This window comes from Hirundo rustica, chromosome 3, assembly GCF_015227805.2.
Source record: "Hirundo rustica isolate bHirRus1 chromosome 3, bHirRus1.pri.v3, whole genome shotgun sequence".
Lineage (NCBI taxonomy): Eukaryota > Metazoa > Chordata > Aves > Passeriformes > Hirundinidae > Hirundo > Hirundo rustica.
The window spans coordinates 61,454,342-61,472,121 of record NC_053452.1 but is presented as its reverse complement, the minus strand read 5'-3'; the positions used below and the strand labels follow the sequence as shown (position 1 = coordinate 61,472,121).

Below are 17,780 nucleotides of genomic sequence, written 5' to 3'. Positions count from 1 at the left end.
ATTAAAAAGCCAAATCCAAGAGTATGGCAATGCATAAATTTGCTTTCAAATTATTGTTTGAAATGTTTCTTGTTCTTTCTGAGTACAGTGCTGTTGTGTGCATTAACCATTTCAAATGTCAGTACAGCTTTATAACATCGTAGCATTTCTTAGGTTTTTTGGTGTATCTATACAAAAACGTAAATCTAAGAACAACAAGCAAATGTCCTAAGCTTATTTGATTTGATTCTAGCTGTTTTTGGAGTGAAACAGCGCAGTGTGCTGAAGCAAATACCTGGAGGTTGAGCTGATGGTAATAGAGCTCAGTGTCACAAGATGAATTAAGGCAAATAATCAAGTCTGCCTATGTTCCAGTGTATAGGTACTACTGTTGTGGGAGAATAAGTGTGTAGCTTGATCATAAATACAAGCTCATATATTTATAGAAATATAGAGAGAATTAAGGGTCCTGACTAGTGTCATCTGGGAAGAAAGTAAGACAAATTTCTCCAACAGGCTGCATTGTATTATAACAACCATTTGAAGGTTTGGACAATAGCTAATTTTCCCAGTAATGGCGAATGAATCTCACCTAGGCTATATGTGAGATAAATATAATTTATCAGATTGAGTATCCGTTTATTAGATTAATAGCCCTGACTGTATGTTTCTTCTCTATGTATGTACTGTCAGAGCCAAAAAAAACAATCAAAGTCCAGACATTCCAAATTCTCCCTTACCACTGCATGCACTCAGTCATCTGTGACTGAGTTGAGACACCATGGAGTGCTGCTTGCTGTAATATAAATAGAACAAACTAATCTGTTTATAAAATCAGTGTAAGTTTTCTTTTTGACTCTTGTGTTGTCATATGCCTGATAAACAAAACAAATCAGACTGAGCTTGGATTTTGAGATCTGTATAAAAAATTGGTGAAATGCTTTTAATTTACATAGAGGATTGTAGTTTGTTGAATCTGAGCTTTTGCATCTTCTTTCCCTACTGACCAATTTAATTAAATATATGCTCAAAACATATATGTATGTGATACTTCTCACCATGTACCATTTAGTGTCAGCAGTTTTAAAACGTGAATATCAGGGTAAAGAGGGCTGTATAGAGAACAAAAAAGGTAAACTATATATTTGTTTCATATCGAAAGCTGACAGCAAAAGATGAGCAATGTTAATTACATCAGATGTGTCTTTTAATTTTTACTTTTTAAAAATACATTGCAAAACAGAAGAAGATCAAAATCTGTGAATACATCACTACTATGTACAGCAGAACGAGCACATTTCTGTTACTTATTCCAGAATTTTTGCAAACATTTGAAAAACAATGCTATGAAAGGAATGGCAGGTCATAAAGTTGCTTTCATTAAAAGAAGCAACTTCTGCAGAATACCTCAAAAGGTATTCTGGTATATTCTGGTATATTCTGTGATATACCCCACCAATCCTTTCAATTTATAGTTCGAAATTGTAAATTAACAAGTCCAATGAAGTAATGAGGAAGGTCCTGTTGTAATAATCTATATATAGGAAAAATATAACTGCCTTGTCTCACATAGCACCTTCTGACATGCAAGTATGTGACTGCCATATGTTCACTGCTGGGACTCTTAAGTGTTTCTTAAAATGAAGGTGTCAGGTAGAGAAAAAAAAAAAAAAAAAAAAAAAAAAAGGCGACACATGCAGATAGGGCACTGCAGGAAGGCAAAATGTGGACTGGAGCCCAGGTTTAGAGAGTGGATTGATAATTGGTATAGAGATGCAGATTCATTCCCCTATGGGGGGAGGGAGGGAAAGGATGTGCAGGAACCAGCTCATGATGATGGAATCATGCATGCTTATAGTCCCTTTGACAACAACCACATCCTTGTTTTCTCCTCCGAGTGCTAAGGGTTTTTTCCCAAATCTCTGCATGCTAAAAGGATTGAAGAACACAAAAGTTCTTGTGGTTGAATAACATAAAGGATGATAGACATCTTCCCGAAAACTTGTCTTCTCCTAAAACATATGAATTTAAGAGCCAGAAGCATTGCTGTTTTCCTCAAGAAACAGGGTTTTCACTGCCTTTTTAAATCTTCAGGAGAGCACTGAGATGAGTCAGGTTGGTCAGTTGGGTTACATTTCCTCTGGGAACTGTGATGCTGTTGCTGAGACAGAAATCCTGGAGAGTCATGGTAGCAGATAATCCTTGGTATGTTTTTCAGTGCAGCCTGGGGCATGAGAGCATTACTGCCCCTGTACATTGTCAACCTTGTACTGGGTTTGCAGCCTGCCAATATTTCCTGATGACTACATGAACAGGGAGTGAACTGCAGGACAGCAGAACCAGCACGTGGAGCAGTAGCACTCCCACTCGCTGGAGCTGCATCCTGTACATATCCTTTGTAAGGGTCTCTACCCTTTTTCTATTTTTCTCTCAGCACTTCCCTGCCCACTCTGAGTCTCTGGGCATGTACTTAGTAATCTGCCCTCCACATCCTGCTTTGATCTGAGAGGAGCACCTAAAACAAGCTGTTAATGAACTCGAGGCAAAATTTCTGACTGCAGTGATTTGGAGAAAAACTCTGCATTAATATGGGCAGCTTAATATCTCAGCGCATGGGAGCAACACCTTCCTGCTTAACCCAGACCGGGCATCTCTCAGGGTGGCAAAAGCTGCAGTGTAAACATTTGCCTATGAGATTTAGCTTCAGGGAACACACTGACATCTCCTTCTTCTTCCTCTGCAGCCTGTCACTGTCACATGAATGGCTCCTTCTCGGAGATCTGTGACTCTCGGACGGGCCAGTGCGAGTGTAAAGCCAACGTCATCGGGCGCCGCTGTGACATCTGCAAAGTGAGTGAGCAGAAATGGAGTTTCCTTTCAGCTTTCTTCACTGTTTGCTGCAACTGAATATAATTTAGTTCTGGATAGGCTTTTTTCTGTTGTTTATTTTTCACTTAAAGAACATATTCTCATATATAGATTGTTCTTATGTAGAGAAAGGTAAAATGGTTGCTTTTTAAATGTTTTCTACTTGTTTTCTAGAACAGAACACAAGATATAGCATTTACATGCAATGAATGCATTTTAAGCCTCACTGTATCTATAAGTACATTTGTATACATAGTATATACATTTTATATTTTGAATGTTTGATATAAAAAATTAGTTTAAAATATTGCAGCTTTGGGAGATAATCCTTCTATGAAGAAAGCTGCAAAATGTCTGATAACATTTGATGCTTATTTTTTTAAAAAAGCAGGGTGCTAGTTTAGTTCTGCTAGAATGTTCTGTCTTTATGTTTTTCACTCAGAGTTTCTTCTTGTGTTGTCCAAACAATGTATTATATTTTGGTGAAAGTGGTTTTTTTTTTTGCCTTGACATTGTTTTCCTCTCTCATAAATCACTGCAGAGAAATATTGTTTCATAAACTTTCACAGAAGTTTGTCTTCAGGCAGCTAAGGAATATACTATACCTGGCTGCACATTTCTCTAGTTCAGCATAAGGACTCGTGAGTTAGGCATATGTCCTCAGAACACCTCCACCTGTGTGTAATTTAAAGCACATAAATAATTCTGCAGAAATCAAAAGGATCATTTGCATTCTTTAAAATGATGTAATTTCTGAAGTGGTTTGCTCACACTCCATTTTCAACAGTATTTAATGAGTCTGTTTAAAGAAAAATTGCTGGTATCAGTGGAATTTGCAGATTGCATAAGGTACCCAGCAAATATTAATAAAATACTGGTGGTTAGTTGGAATTAATCTTTGTTTACTTCAGTGTTTACTCCTGTCTTTATTTCTGTACTCTTTTATGTGGTGTAGTTTCCTTATCTTCACTTTCTAACAGTGTTCACTTTTCATTCTTAAAGCCCAACTACTTCTGGGCCCCAGAAAAGCTGTTTTGTATACCCTGTGGCTGCAGTGCTTCAGGATCTGTATCACTGCAGTGTGATATGTTGGGAAGATGCGTCTGCAAATCAGGATTCACGGGCAGACACTGTGAAATCAGCAGGCAGGTGCCTAAATTGCAAGAAAGTGCGGGAAGCAGTCAGCAGATTCGAGTGCCCCCCCGGAGGTGGGGCACCAGCAGTGCCAGTGGGTGCCCACGCGGTGCTTACCGGCCTGCAGCTCTGGTAATTAGAAACTCTGCTTTGCATGGGCTGAAGTCTCCTGTTTGCTTGTGTTTGGAGCTCACACAGAATGCTGGGGTTTTTAATCTTTAGTACCCGTGTTACAATATAAGAAATTCTCAAGAAACAGACAGGCTCGGAAGACAAGCAGTGTTTTAGGGTTCTTCCCCAATCCTAAGGGCTTCGTTGTGCAAGTGGTGATATCAAAGTGAGAAATCAAAGGGCAGATTGAGTCCCAAAACAGGACCATCAACAGCAGTATGCACAAAATGCATGGGAGATGTAATAAATCAATGGAATTGGTGGGATTTTCTCAGACTTTGCAGCATAAGGCTCCCTTTTCTAACAATTCAAGAATCAATGGCTTAAGGAGGTTGCGAGAAGGATCAGCCCCAGAGGCAAGGAGTTAAGATCGAATTTTAAACTATTGAACATAACTGGTGTTTAAATTTCTCATTACTGAATATGGCCAGTTATCAGAGCCTTTTTTAACTCAGTGCAGTGCCAGTTAAGTGCATGTAACGCCCAAAATGATAGGAGTGTTCATTCCTTACCACAGACGAACAAAACAATTTATTTCCTAAAATTAAGTAATCGTGATGCAACTGCTTCTACCAGAGCAGTATTTTAAGAATGTTGTTTGTTCTCCCTGCAACTCAAAACCTCCATACTTATCACACCCCTGTTTGAAAAATATCTGGCAGTGTTTTTCATCTTCAGCTTGACTCTGGGATCCATGCTGGATTTGTTCATATAGATTTCGTTGGAGAAATTATTTTTCCCAACTAAACATCTATTAGGTTACCCACACAGTACACTGATGGAGACAAAATATAATGACATATTCAGAAAATTCTGTGTATTTCCTACTTATAATCTAGGATCTTATCTCTTGTTTAGTAAATGTGATTCTTAGAATTTCTGTGTGTAAGCAAACTTAGCTGAGAACTTTAACTTGGGGTTAAAGTTTGCATGATTGACCGAAATGTCTTTGTGTGCAGCCCTCCTCACAGAATGCAACCCAGCATGGTGGTGGTCTTTTCCAACTTAACGCAGTGTGGAGTGCTGGCATCAGACTTTTCCTGACTGTTACCATATAAACAGAATTTATGAGATCCTAGCAAACTTTATATTGAGAACAGAGATGCATGCTGTGCATTGGTTACTTCACCGCATTTATCTGAGTGTCTGTCCTGAGATTGTGCATATTCACATTTCTCTGTTTCTTCCTGTGTAAAAGAACTCTTTAGAGATAGTCAAGTATTTTATTGAACCTTGAATTTAATTAAACGAGTTTGAGTATCTCTTTCTCTCTGATACACCATGTTTTGTCAGGCAGAAGTATGAAATTTGCAAAACGTTTCAATATAGAGTTTGGAAATGAAAATCAGTGTAATTTTTTATTACATGTACAATCATTTGCTTAGGTTTGTATGATTTTCAGGCCAAATTCTGACCATAGATGAGGTCCTGTATTCTGACACCTATCAGCAGATTCTCTGTGTGAGTGGGGAACTTCTGTATTAATCTCAGAGGTCATATTTCAGGACTTTTCCATGGAAACCTTCTGAAGTTTCAGAGAATTCACAAGATTGGTTAGGGGTTCTACTGTGGAACAAATACGTATAAAACAGTAGTCATAGAACCATTAAGGTTGAGAAGGACCCCCAAGCTTATTGAGTCCAACCTTTGACTGATCACCACTTTGTCAACCAGACCATGGTACTAAGTGCCATGTCCAGTCATTTCTTGAATGACTTCACTGCCCACTGCCCTGGGCAGCATGCTACAATGGCAGACCACCCTTACAGTAAAGAAATTGCTCCTTTTGTCCAACCTGAGCATCCCCTGGCACTGCCTGAGGCTATGTCCTCTTGTCCTGTTGTTGGTTCCCTGGGAGCAGAGGCTGAATCTCATCTGGCAACAGCCTCCTTTCAAGGAGCTGTAAAGTTTCCTCCTGAGCCTCCTCTTCTCCAGACTAAACACCCCATGTCCCTCAGCTACTCCTCTTAGGACTTGTGCTCCAGACCCTTCACCAACTCCATTGCCCTTCTCTGGACACGATCCAGCACCTCAATGTCTTTTTTCCTTGTAAGTGGCCCAGAACTGGACACAGCACTAGTGCTTAATACAGAGGGACAATCACTGCCATAGCCAGCACATTGATTTGAAGATCTACTGACTTATAGACAAAAATCTAACATCTCATGCCTGGATCACAAAGTAGCACATTGTAAAGTAAATATTTTTCACTTTGTTCCATTTATATTCATTAGCAGTGATCTTTTTAATATCTCATTTTTAACATTATGCTTTTCTATCAAACTTGCAGATAGGTTTTGTTATTAATGTTGTAATATCAATTTCAAGTGAAGTTATTAATATGATTTAGATTTCAGTACTCACTGAAAATCATCATGCCTGAAAAACAGGTGGAGAAGTACTCCCATTTTGAAGCACTCTAGCTCGAGACTGAGTTTGTCATTTGACTATCAAGTATGGTTTGTTCCAAGGAGCCTCTGTTGGTCGGTGCAGAGAAACTCACGGGGTCTTTTGATTGAAAGCTTTGCACAGAACTCCATATCACAGTGTAAAAATGAGCATGTGTCTTCCCTTCTTTATTTTTTACACTCCACTAGTGAAGTTAATGAGGAAATTTCTTACTATAGTTGATAACATCTACTCTGGTTCTGTAGAAACATTATATTGATCACTGCAAAAAAGAAAGAAAAGGAAGAAAATAGAAGATAAACAGAGGCCTAATCCAAAGGCAGAGTTTTTTATCTTAAAAAATCCCCATTATTTTTTTGTATTGAACACAAATACACTATCTCTTTGTTCTTCTAAAGTTATTCCCATATATATCATTCTAACGAATTGCCCTTAAGTTACAGATACTGCCTTTTCTCAGAGGAGATAAAATCTAGTTCAGAGGCTTTCCAGTTGAATCGATCTCCATTCACAGCTAAGAATTTGAATTCACTCTGTTAACAACAAACTGCCTGACATAGCCTTACAGACAGAGATGGGGGTATGTATTTTGTGTGACATACCTTCCATTCCAAGTGAGAATTGTACTTAGGGAAACAGCCCCGTAAGAAATATGTTACACTGCAGAACATTCATTATAGTATCAGGTAATGTTATGAAATCTTTATTCTTTCTCAGTACTGCATTTACCGTCCTTTCTCCAGGGTTTTCCACTACAATTTAACCTGTTAAAAGCCGTATTTCAGTGATGAAGAGGAAAGAGCAACCCTGATCTCCCTACACTCTCAGCTTTTCCCCTTTTCTCCTGGTAGTCATTCCATGTACTAACTGCTCTTCCTCACTCTGTGACAGCCTGGAACATTTGGCTTACAGTCTTCCAGAGGATGTGTTCCCTGCAACTGCAATTCTTTTGGCTCCAAGTCCTTTGATTGCGATGGAGACGGACAGTGCTACTGCCAGCCGGGAGTGACAGGAAAGAAGTGTGACCGCTGTGCACATGGGTTTTACAACTTTGAAGAGGGAGGCTGTACTCGTATGTACATGTTTTGCACCCAAGCGCAGATTGATTTGTTTGTTTGTTTATTAATCCCTAAGATTCTAGGTTGCCTAATTTTAGATAGCCTAACAAATTTTCCTGACAAGAGGGTCCATGGACAGGGTGGTGATTTCAAGAATGAAAGACCAAAGCAATCTCTGCTATTTTATGGGCAGTTTATGGCTAATCTGCTACATTTAGAAGGAACAGGAATGTCATTCACTCCATGTAGTATCTGCCAAAAAAATTCCATGGAGTTCCTTTGGATTTAGTTATGAGTATCAGAACTCCGATTAAAATTTTTGCCAAATAACATCAATTTGTTGGGGTGTAAAAGGAAAATAAGAAAAACACAAACTCCCTTTACTTCTAGTTTTATCCCAAACCTTTTCATTGTTCTTTTATGGTTGATCCCCTTTCATTACCACAATCCTTTCCTTATGGTTCAGTATATTTCCTATATATTTAGTTGCTTGCTTGTACTTTTTGTGTACAAAAACTTTAAGTAAAATTATTTGCTATATCCCTTGTGTAAACACATGAAAATGCTCCTTTTCTAGATGCTGAAACTCTAGCATTTGACATAAATATATCCAGCCATCTCTTTACCTTTATTTTTGTCCTTTTGGAAATTAGGTCAAAGACTGAAATGAATGCTTCCTATCCTTGAAGTAGTGCAGAATGCTATATCAAAAAGAACCCAATCAATAGGTTTCTTCACAGGGAAATATCCATCTTTCCTGATAGAACTATGTTTTTCAAGTCTCTAAGATAAGTGAGAGACTTATTTAGGTGTGATCACAGGACACGTAGATAGTTGTCTAGTGTGACTGCTGGGGTGCCAGGATGCTGTTATTGTTCTCCAGGTATAAAGCATTTTCTTTCAAGAAGCAGAAATTACAATATCTGGCAATCTCTTCTTCCTCCTTTCCTATCCAGAAAGGCAGCATAAGGAGCAAGCTTAGCTCTCTGCCTTTTCTTACTCTTTTTTTTTTTTTCTTTTTTTTTTTTCTTTAATGGAAGGAGCATCAAGGCCTTGAGACCTGTATTTGTGCAGCAAAATTCAATTCTACCTGTAGTGTGGATGAACCTTGAAACAGGCTGGATTATAGATCGTGTTTGAAAATGTTGCTCTGTGGTGTTGTCTCCCATGGGAATGAAGGGTTCAAAAACACTTACAGGTTTGAGAAGTTCAGATACGTTGGCACCTTGGAAAAGGGAGAGATTGGTTCCCAGGCTCACTGAGAGAGCTTGAAATAATATGCAAATGATAACTGCAGTCCTAAAGCCTTTAGCAATTAAATGAAGGGCAAAAAGTTCTATTGTTTATGATTAGCATGTTATTCTAACATTCCAAAGGTTAAAAGCACATCAGTATTGTGAAACACAACAAAATGTTGATAACTACAGCTGGGGAAGGAAAATGAGAGGGCTATTAATGAAGTTGCATGTTAAAATTTTAATTACTCTCTTGGTAATCTTTGAACTGACAGAATGAAATGGTAAAATACTGTAGATCCAAGTAATATTTTAAATATAATTGTATCAGCCTGTGGTCATCAAATGTTTAAAGCAACAGAAGTAGCTATAGTTGTTGAGAAAATTCAGAAATTTGAAAGTTACAAAGTTAATAGAACAGTGGGAGAGGAATTCTGTTTTCAATGTGCTGGTTTTTTCCGCACTTATTTTTAGTAGGCTTATAATGTATTCCTTCAAATGACAAAAAAAATAAGAATTAAATTATGAATCACAAAGAAAAACAGAAATTTAATAGAAGTATATAAAATCATGCTGGAAGGAAAAGTACAGAAAAATTAATTCCATTGTGACAGTTAAGTATCAAGTAACATATTGGACCTCTTTTATCTAGCGTTTTTCCTAAAGGAATATAATTTGATTTTTTCTTGTGCAATATAAATCCATAAAGCCTAAAAAAACCCTGAAAGCATTGTCAGTGTTGACATTCTAGCAGCAAAGATACAAAATCTATTTTACTATTGCTTGCAACAATTGTGTTATATTTTCCCCCTCTTATTTTGAAAAATAATTATAAAAGTAAAAATAGGAAAACCATTTGAGTATCTCCTTCCCCTCTATGCCTTTTTAGCCAATTTTGTATAAGACCTGGAAGCCCATAGATGAGCTGTCACATCTGAAAGCCTCAGTCTCACAATAAGATGTATTCTGAAACTTCAAGCTACAGTGTGTGAAAATATTTTAAATAGCATGCAACACTATGTGTTCCTGGCATGATGGAGGCGAAACTTGCTATCTTCTTTGCATCAATTACCTTATCTTGAAGGCATCAGTGTGGATAAATGAAGGCCACTTCCTATTTGAACTATAGATAGGAGTTCTATCTTTGCACATCCCTTGTCTTCTAGTTTCAATCTGAAGTATTTCACAGTAAAGGCGAGGAACATAAATGAAGCCCTAAGTAACAAAGTTACATTGCCCTTTAAGTACTCGGAGGAACAGGTTATCACACAGACAGTCATTTTGCTTATAATGCTTTTTCTCTGACCTCATGAGTTACTTGGATGGGTGGGTGTGAAAACGACCACACACCAGTTCTGCTCTTCCAATCACTTGTATGTCCTGTGCCCCAGAACTACTGATCACTTAAATAGTTCAAATCAGTATTTGCAACCAAGGAGTTGTTCACTTAATAATCATTTAACAGAAAACTTCTGGAAGCACTTCCTAACCTGAAGTATTTTTAATTTAGTATAATCTGCAAAGAATACCAGTTTCTCATGGATAGGAAACATCAGTTTGTTGATGTCCTTCCAAGGCAGAAGATATGTAAGCTGAAATAGAAGGGAAAAAAGGAAAGGGAAAAAGAAACTGAAACTCATTTTTTAGGTGCTCTTTAGGGAAGTCTCTTTAGAGCAGCAGAAATTTTAGAAGGTATTTCTCAAATTGATATAAGAGGTTAAATGGACTGCAAGTTCCCTGCATAGATGATTCGGAGGCCCTCAGGTGGCTTCTTAGAGGAGGCAGCATGGGCCCAGAAATTGTATAGCAGCACTCCGGCAGTTATGTCGTAAGAGTGCACCATCTCAGAAGTCTCTGCACTTCTGCAGTTGGTGCCTTTATTTTTCTCATTCTGCTCTCATTGCAGCTACTTCAGCCACAGTTAACCTGTGTTTCACTGCTACTGGTTTTAGTTTCTCAGGGTTTTCCCTAGCTTTTCTGCCCATCGTGTCCACAGATAACTGAGAGTTTACTGTACAATAAAAGAATGACCCTAACCCCCTCAGGGTCTGTTCTCCAGGTCTCACATAAAGGGATAATGTTTCCTCTGCTTTACTTTTTTCTGAAGCCTGTGAGTGTTCACGTTTTGGCAATAACTGTGATCCCGTCAGTGGACGCTGTATCTGCCCTCCCAATACTGTTGGAGAGATGTGTGACAAGTGTGCGCCGAATCACTGGGGCCATAACATTGTCAGTGGCTGCAAGGTGAGTGGATTTCTATTTTCTCTATGTGCATTACCTCTGCCACAGTAACCTATAGCTGGAACACAGTTTTTGGCTTATAAATAATGGTTTGTCCCCATATTGTGAGTTTTGGTGTGAGACTGTGACGTAAGTGTTGGCAATCTGTTGCTGTTACTGCGCTCCAGATCCTCTGTCTCAGGTATGCAGCCTGTAACACAAAACGTCCTGTTGATTCTGCTGTCACACTGAGTCAGTGTCCTGCTTGAGCCTGAATTTATTTTATTATAGCTGTGTTTAACGTAGCTGAGGAGATTACCGTGGTATCAAACAATGTATGTAGATGTATATTTACGTGTAATCAGCAGTGCCTTTGGGGAACAGATTTACTTTTGCCTTAATGGTGACACTGCTGGGACTTTGTACTCAAAGTTTGCTTGAGGAAGTCTTCAATTTGTGCATAAAAGACAGCAAGGAATAAAGAAAAGAAACATCCACCTTAGTTGTAAATTGCTCTTTATTCCTGTGTTCTTAAAGGGGAAAGAAACCTTATCATTAGCCTTTAAATCCTTCTTATTCCAATATTTGACACAGAGTTAAAATATCTGAACAGAAGGGAGAAGAAATAAGAAAACAATGATAGAATGCTGAGGAGACCATGACAGTTGTCGTTAATGACCTTGAGCTGAGGGGTGCAGTATTCAGTTAAGGTTGAGACCTGGGGACAGTGGACATGGTGCAAAGTGCAAATGCCTTCTTCCTTCCTGCTGTGTTCATTGGTGACAAGGGACTTAATAGTAGTGCTACAATTACTCCAAAAAACTATCTTTTTGGAACATAGTCATACACCATTCATACTTATTCTTAAAAGGCTGTTAGTCATGTAGTTAAGTAATTGGCAAGAATGATTTCTTTTTTATATGTATGAAAATCTCTTGTGAAACCTCTGCAGTGCTGCTGTGATATAGACTCTTGGCTTCTGAAACCAGCCTAATGAGGTTGAAGACCTCTGTTTGAGCTCTGGAGTATATTCTCTGATTGTCTTTTATGTGAGCACATTAGTATGACAGTTCCATGGCACCATCTAAATTAATGATGATCTATCAGTCCACATCTCTTTCAGTATGTTGCTGCTGATTTCTGCAAAGTGAGATGTGAATCTCCTGATCTGCGGACTTTGTAGAAGATTTCTGAGGCTGTTTTAAATCTGGGAGACTTAAAACTAGTGAGCATTGTAGAAAACTGCATAAAACATGCACAGCATCTGATTATAATTTAGGTGTTGATATTGCACACCAAGCTATTTCAGAGAATGGTGAACAATTTGTTTTCTCAGCTTTGTGTTCAAATGTATATTGTAGAATAAAGTTCTTTCTGTCAGAAAGTTTTAATTTTTAGGTTAGATTGTCTTCTTGCAGACTAATATTTAACCAGTGGTTATATAGTTTCTCTGGCATTCAGTAAAGATTGCATCTGTATATTTCCTATATAAATTCACCTTCTTTATAAATGGTGTTTTCAGATCAGAGGAAAGGTGCTCTAAGTTTTGTTTAGAAACTGAATCCACATTTTCTTTCCCTCTTTTTTTTCTTTATGTCTGTAATTTTAGCAAGTCTATCCATGTCAGTTACTGTGGTAACCTGTTCTGCTGCACTGAGTTGTTTTCTGTAAGCTGAACTTCTCCATATGATATTCTGGTCACACCAGTGATTATAGCCAATGTCCTGTATTAACCGTGCAGTGCTACCACAGTAACAGCACTGAGGGATTCTTGTGTTCTTTGAAAGTCTGCAGTTTTCTCAGCTACTTTTGTATTTAATATCTAGACACCTTGGAAAATCACCTATTTTTATGCTCACTTTCCTGTGCAAGTCTTACTCTCTGAGCAAGTTTACTTCCAAATATATCACATGACTAAATCTCTAGCCCTTACTGTGTAAATTACTGTCATCTAGGAGTCTTGTTTGTACAAAGAGAATAGTTACCTGTCTGACGGATGAGTAATAGACATTGAACTAGATTCCTCTGGAACCACTGAACCAATTGCTCCTGAGCAATTCCAATTTTAGGAAAGTGTTCTGAACATGCCTGCAGAGAATTTACATACAAAATACTTCTTAGACAGTGCTTATAGTTTCTGAGTTAATTTTGTCCACAAAGTATTCCAATGTCCTTGACCCTTTGGGGTTTATTTGTTTTCAATGCCTAACTTATCAGTGATAAGTAATATCTATCGAAAAAATCCAACCAGTATTGTAAATGTATTTAGTGTAAATGCTTGAACCATGCTGAATAAAAATAAATTACTGGCCTTTTAATTTAAATGTTATTTTTTGATAGTGGATATCCACTGCTGTATTTTATTTATAGATACTTAAAAGAGATAAATTGTTTTTTTGATTTGGGTTTGGTTTTGATTTTGTTGGGGTTTTTTGTTCAGAAACACAATTGCAATTGCCTTTTTTCTCTCCTTTTCAGCCCTGTGAGTGCAGCCTCATTGGAGCCCTAAGTTCTCAGTGTGACTTAAATACAGGCTGTTGCTTCTGCCGCCCTGAATTCTCTGGAGAGAAATGCACTGAGTGCAGGTTGGGCTACTGGAATTACCCACATTGTGTTGCTTGTCAGTGCTCCCTGGCTGGGACGGATCCACAGAGCTGTGATACAGAGGGGAAGTGTTCATGCATTGATCATTCTGGCCAATGCAGCTGCAAGGTAGGACATTGAAGGTTGTAACCTGATCCTATAACTGCTGAGAAATGTATATCAGATTTCACTGGCACTTGTCCTTGCTTGTTCAAAGAATATATGCAGAACAATCTCCTTGGTTTTTATAGTGCATTTGCGAACTGATGTGGGAGGAGTCCAACGTAAAGAAAGACTTAAGTGCTTATTAGTTGCTTTTTCACATACTGACACTTGCCAGGATAGCATCCTCTTAGAAGGATCCTTAGCATCCTCTTTTTTCCCCAATTTTTATTCCTTTCTGTTCTTACAGAACTGTTGCCAGTTCATCCCCATAATACAATTATTGTTCAGATTCTGAGCGCAATGAAAGCCAACACATAAGTAATCATAGTAAGCCACAGTGCTAATTCTAAGTACGTTGACTTAGAGGGAGTCAATATTCATCATTTCATGAGTAGAATTCACTGCAATAGTATTTGTTCTGAGTAGACTGCATCCAATTCAAGATCACTAAAGCAAAGACTTTTGGCATCATCCTCCACAACATTCTTATCTGGAATTGTGCTTGGAGGAACAGCACACTTAGGTTGTTCGAGAGTTGGCTGGATTGCTGAGCTTCCAGGGCAGTAATTGGTGGTTTGATATGCAGTTGGTAGCCAGCAAGCAGAGTATCCCAGAGCCAATACCTTCATCAATGACACAGATGACAGAATTCATGATCAGCACATTTGAAAATACTGCTGACTTGGAGGAGGTTGAGACTGACATGCTGAACAGTAGAATTACTGTCTAGAGGGTTCTTGAAAACCTGATGACTGGAAAAAAAAGAAAATCATTAATTGAAGTGGAATTACCTCAAGAATCAGTTTGGGAGGAAGAAGGCTGAATGACAATCCTGCTGGAAAACACAATATAAACCAACCATATACTCTCATGGTAAATGAGGCAAACTGCCCACTGATTTGGATGCAATGAGCACAGTGGCCAATGCAGCTGCAAGGTAGGACATCACAAAGAGCATGGCTAGCAGGGGAAAGGCTTTATCTACTCAGTGCTCCACTCTTAATGTAGTCGTGCTGGTAAGACTGTACTTAGAAATGGTGTCCAGTTTTAGAACTTGATTCAAAAGTGTTGTTGAGAAATTGGAGAGGATCCAGAGAAGAGTCTCACAGCAGATGATCTGTGGGGATGTACTGGGAGAGCTGGACTCTCTCTTAGTGTGAAAAAAGAGGCTAAGAGGAAATGCAATTGCAACCTATTAGGCACTTCAAAGAGCTGATGATGGAATCAAGTCCTTTCTGATGATGGCAGAAGATGTAACAAGGACAACAGCTGCAAATGGGAGCTTGGGAATTTTGGGTTGGACGTTAGGAAAAAAAAAAAAAAACAGTTATGTAGTGGTGGTACACATTATCCAGAAATATGTGAAATTTCCATTCTAGGAGATTTTCAAGAACTGTCCAGAAAGAGGCATGTTTAACATGACCTAGTATTGGTGATAGTTGTGCTTCTAGGGGGAGGTTTTTAAAAGTGACCCCTAGAGATTCTTTCTGTGATTCATATTCATTCTTCTTCTTTAGATCTGTATTGACACAAAGAGATATGGAAGGATGAATTTAAATAATTGAATTGCCAGGTAATTATTTTGTTAAATGGGCAACAGTCACTTAATTCTGAGTTTCAAAACTCAGAACTGTAGAACAAATTAGGTTGGAAGTGACCTATGGAGGTCATCTAGTCCAGCACCTTGTCTGAAAGACACTGCTGAGGCAGCACTTCCAAGGATGGGGAGAGATTTCACAATCTCTTTGTGCAAACTGCTTGACCACCCTCCCATTTTTCTGGTATATTTGAACATCATGTTCTGTTTCACAAGTGCTGATTCATTTGATGATGACACCGTAATAAAAGGGAAGTGAGTTGGTCACATGGACTGTCTGAATAAAGCTCATTGCTATTTCTCCTGTGCCAGCCTCTGAAATGCAGAAATGGAAGTACCTCAGTTCTTTCAGCCTCTCTTGATACGTGATAAGCAGCAGCCCCTCTAACCATCTTAGTGCCCCATTTCTGGATGAGGTCCAGCATGTCACAGAATCACAGAATTGATCAGGTTGGAAGGGATCACTGGTGGTCATCTAATCCAACTCCACTGGTCAAGTAGAGTCCCCTTGAGCACATGACTCAGGGTTGTGTCCAGACTCTAATCTCCAGAAAAGGAGACTCCACAACTTCTCTGGGTTGTCCTTTTTCTTGTAACTCTAGTAAGCACTAGTAAAAAGAGTGGGGTTCATGGCATTTTAAAATAGAAGTGTTTCTTTGTTGATTCTTTTAAGGCTAATAATATAGTTGCTTCTATGTTTCTCTGAATGCAAATGTACAGTATATATTTACCTGATGATTAATGATAAGGATGTGTAATTGACATGAAACAAAATTCAAAGCAAGTAAAAATTGCTGTTTATGAAAGAAAATGGACAAATAATACTGAATTAAGTAAGCATTTTCCCCCTAGAATTTTAATCTAAGGTTAAATTCAAATCAAGGGTTGGTTAATCTTTTGTGTTGCTTTTTCCTGAAAGAGTTCTACATTGAGGAAACTAGATTTTTATAAAATGGGAATCATTCCCATTTAAACCTGCTACAGCTGCAGAAATGAGCTCTCAAAGCCTCAGGAGCCTCATTGTCAGCCCTGACAAAAAGCAGCAAAATCTAAGCTAAATACAGTGTATGCACATTTGTTGATAGAACATGTAGAAATGAGGGTTAAAACTGGTAAATCCTGAGGGATAATATTGGTTTCTTGTATAAGCTTTGGAAAGTTTAATTTTTTTTTTAGATTGGCTTCCTCACACTAGTCTCAAGAGAACAAAAAAAGGTGTGTGGGGAGAAGTCAACCAGTGCTTTAATATTGGAGATTCTTTTCTTTTTAATACCTTGGTCTCAGTATGAAAGTGGTTTTAAAGGGCTTTGCATAAATAATTGTGTATCTGCCCTATCTGGAATAGCTTTTTATTTGGACTAATTGAAAAATGAAAATAAAAGCACTGACATTACAACAGTGAAACATTTCAGCCTTGTTAATACTGTTCAATGATGTGGAAAACAATCATGAAGAGCGGAAAGCTTTTCTCTACAAAATTTCCATTAAAATACGTTTCTCAGCAAGAACATTTTGTGCTGTACCTTAAATATCTGAACACGTCAATGCTAATTCCTATTAAACAGAAGGCTTGATTAACATGGGCAATTTCAGAATAACTTATTTTTCTTATCTTATCAATCAGTTATTGAGCATGTCATGCCCAAAGTGCCATTTAATTTTTCTGTGCTTACAACTTTCAGTGTGAAGCCAGCATCTATTGCTCAGAGCTACTCAGTGGATACAAATGCAAATGCCTTAATTACATTAATTACATATGTTTGCATACACACGTGATAAGAAGCTGGAGAGTTCCTTGAATATTTCCTAACGCTTATTATTATTTCTTGCTGCACCCTGTTATTATCATTACAGTCAGATTTTCTTTTCCTATTGCTACCTTGAAATAAAACTTGCTTGGTTCTCTCTCTTTTCCTTTTAAAAATACCCTCTCTTTTCCAGGTTAACGTGGAAGGTGTCCACTGTGACAGGTGCAAGTCTGGTACATTTGGTCTCTCTGCCAGAAACCCACTTGGCTGCAGCAGTTGCTATTGCTTTGGCCTGACTACACGGTGCAGCGAGGCAAGGGGGCTGGTCCGCGTGTGGGTGAGTAGGAAACTGCTGAGCCATGTAATGCGATAATGTTGTTTCCTGCTGGCATCTTTTAGTCAGGCACTGGGAGGTAGCTAGAAAATGGCCAAACATTTAAGCAATCGCTTTCCTCTTTACGCTTTGAGGAGTGGTGAGAGCGATATGTTCCATTAGACAATCGGGGTCAAGACATTAAAAGGAAATAAGTAGATAAGAAAATGAGTGATAGGATAGCTGACATTCAGCCAAAGTAAAGCTATTAAACCCCAAGAAAGGGCAAGCTATTCATGT

General features: G+C 38.3%; 1 protein-coding gene across 4 annotated transcripts in view; it reads left to right on the top strand.

Annotated features, from left to right (window-relative positions):
- The window catches only part of LAMA2 (laminin subunit alpha 2), a 346,441-nt gene that overhangs the window by 219,239 nt on the left and 109,422 nt on the right, over window positions 1-17,780 (top strand). For 3 of the 4 annotated variants that reach the window (XM_058420095.1, XM_040060645.2, XM_058420097.1), the window contains exons 20-25: window positions 2,723-2,829; window positions 3,850-4,113; window positions 7,453-7,633; window positions 10,962-11,098; window positions 13,553-13,786; window positions 17,361-17,504. In XM_058420095.1, the coding sequence (XP_058276078.1) occupies window positions 2,723-2,829; window positions 3,850-4,113; window positions 7,453-7,633; window positions 10,962-11,098; window positions 13,553-13,786; window positions 17,361-17,504 (1,067 nt within the window). The remainder of the gene's footprint in view (window positions 1-2,722; window positions 2,830-3,849; window positions 4,114-7,452; window positions 7,634-10,961; window positions 11,099-13,552; window positions 13,787-17,360; window positions 17,505-17,780) is intronic. The other variant, XM_058420096.1, reaches the window with a different exon arrangement.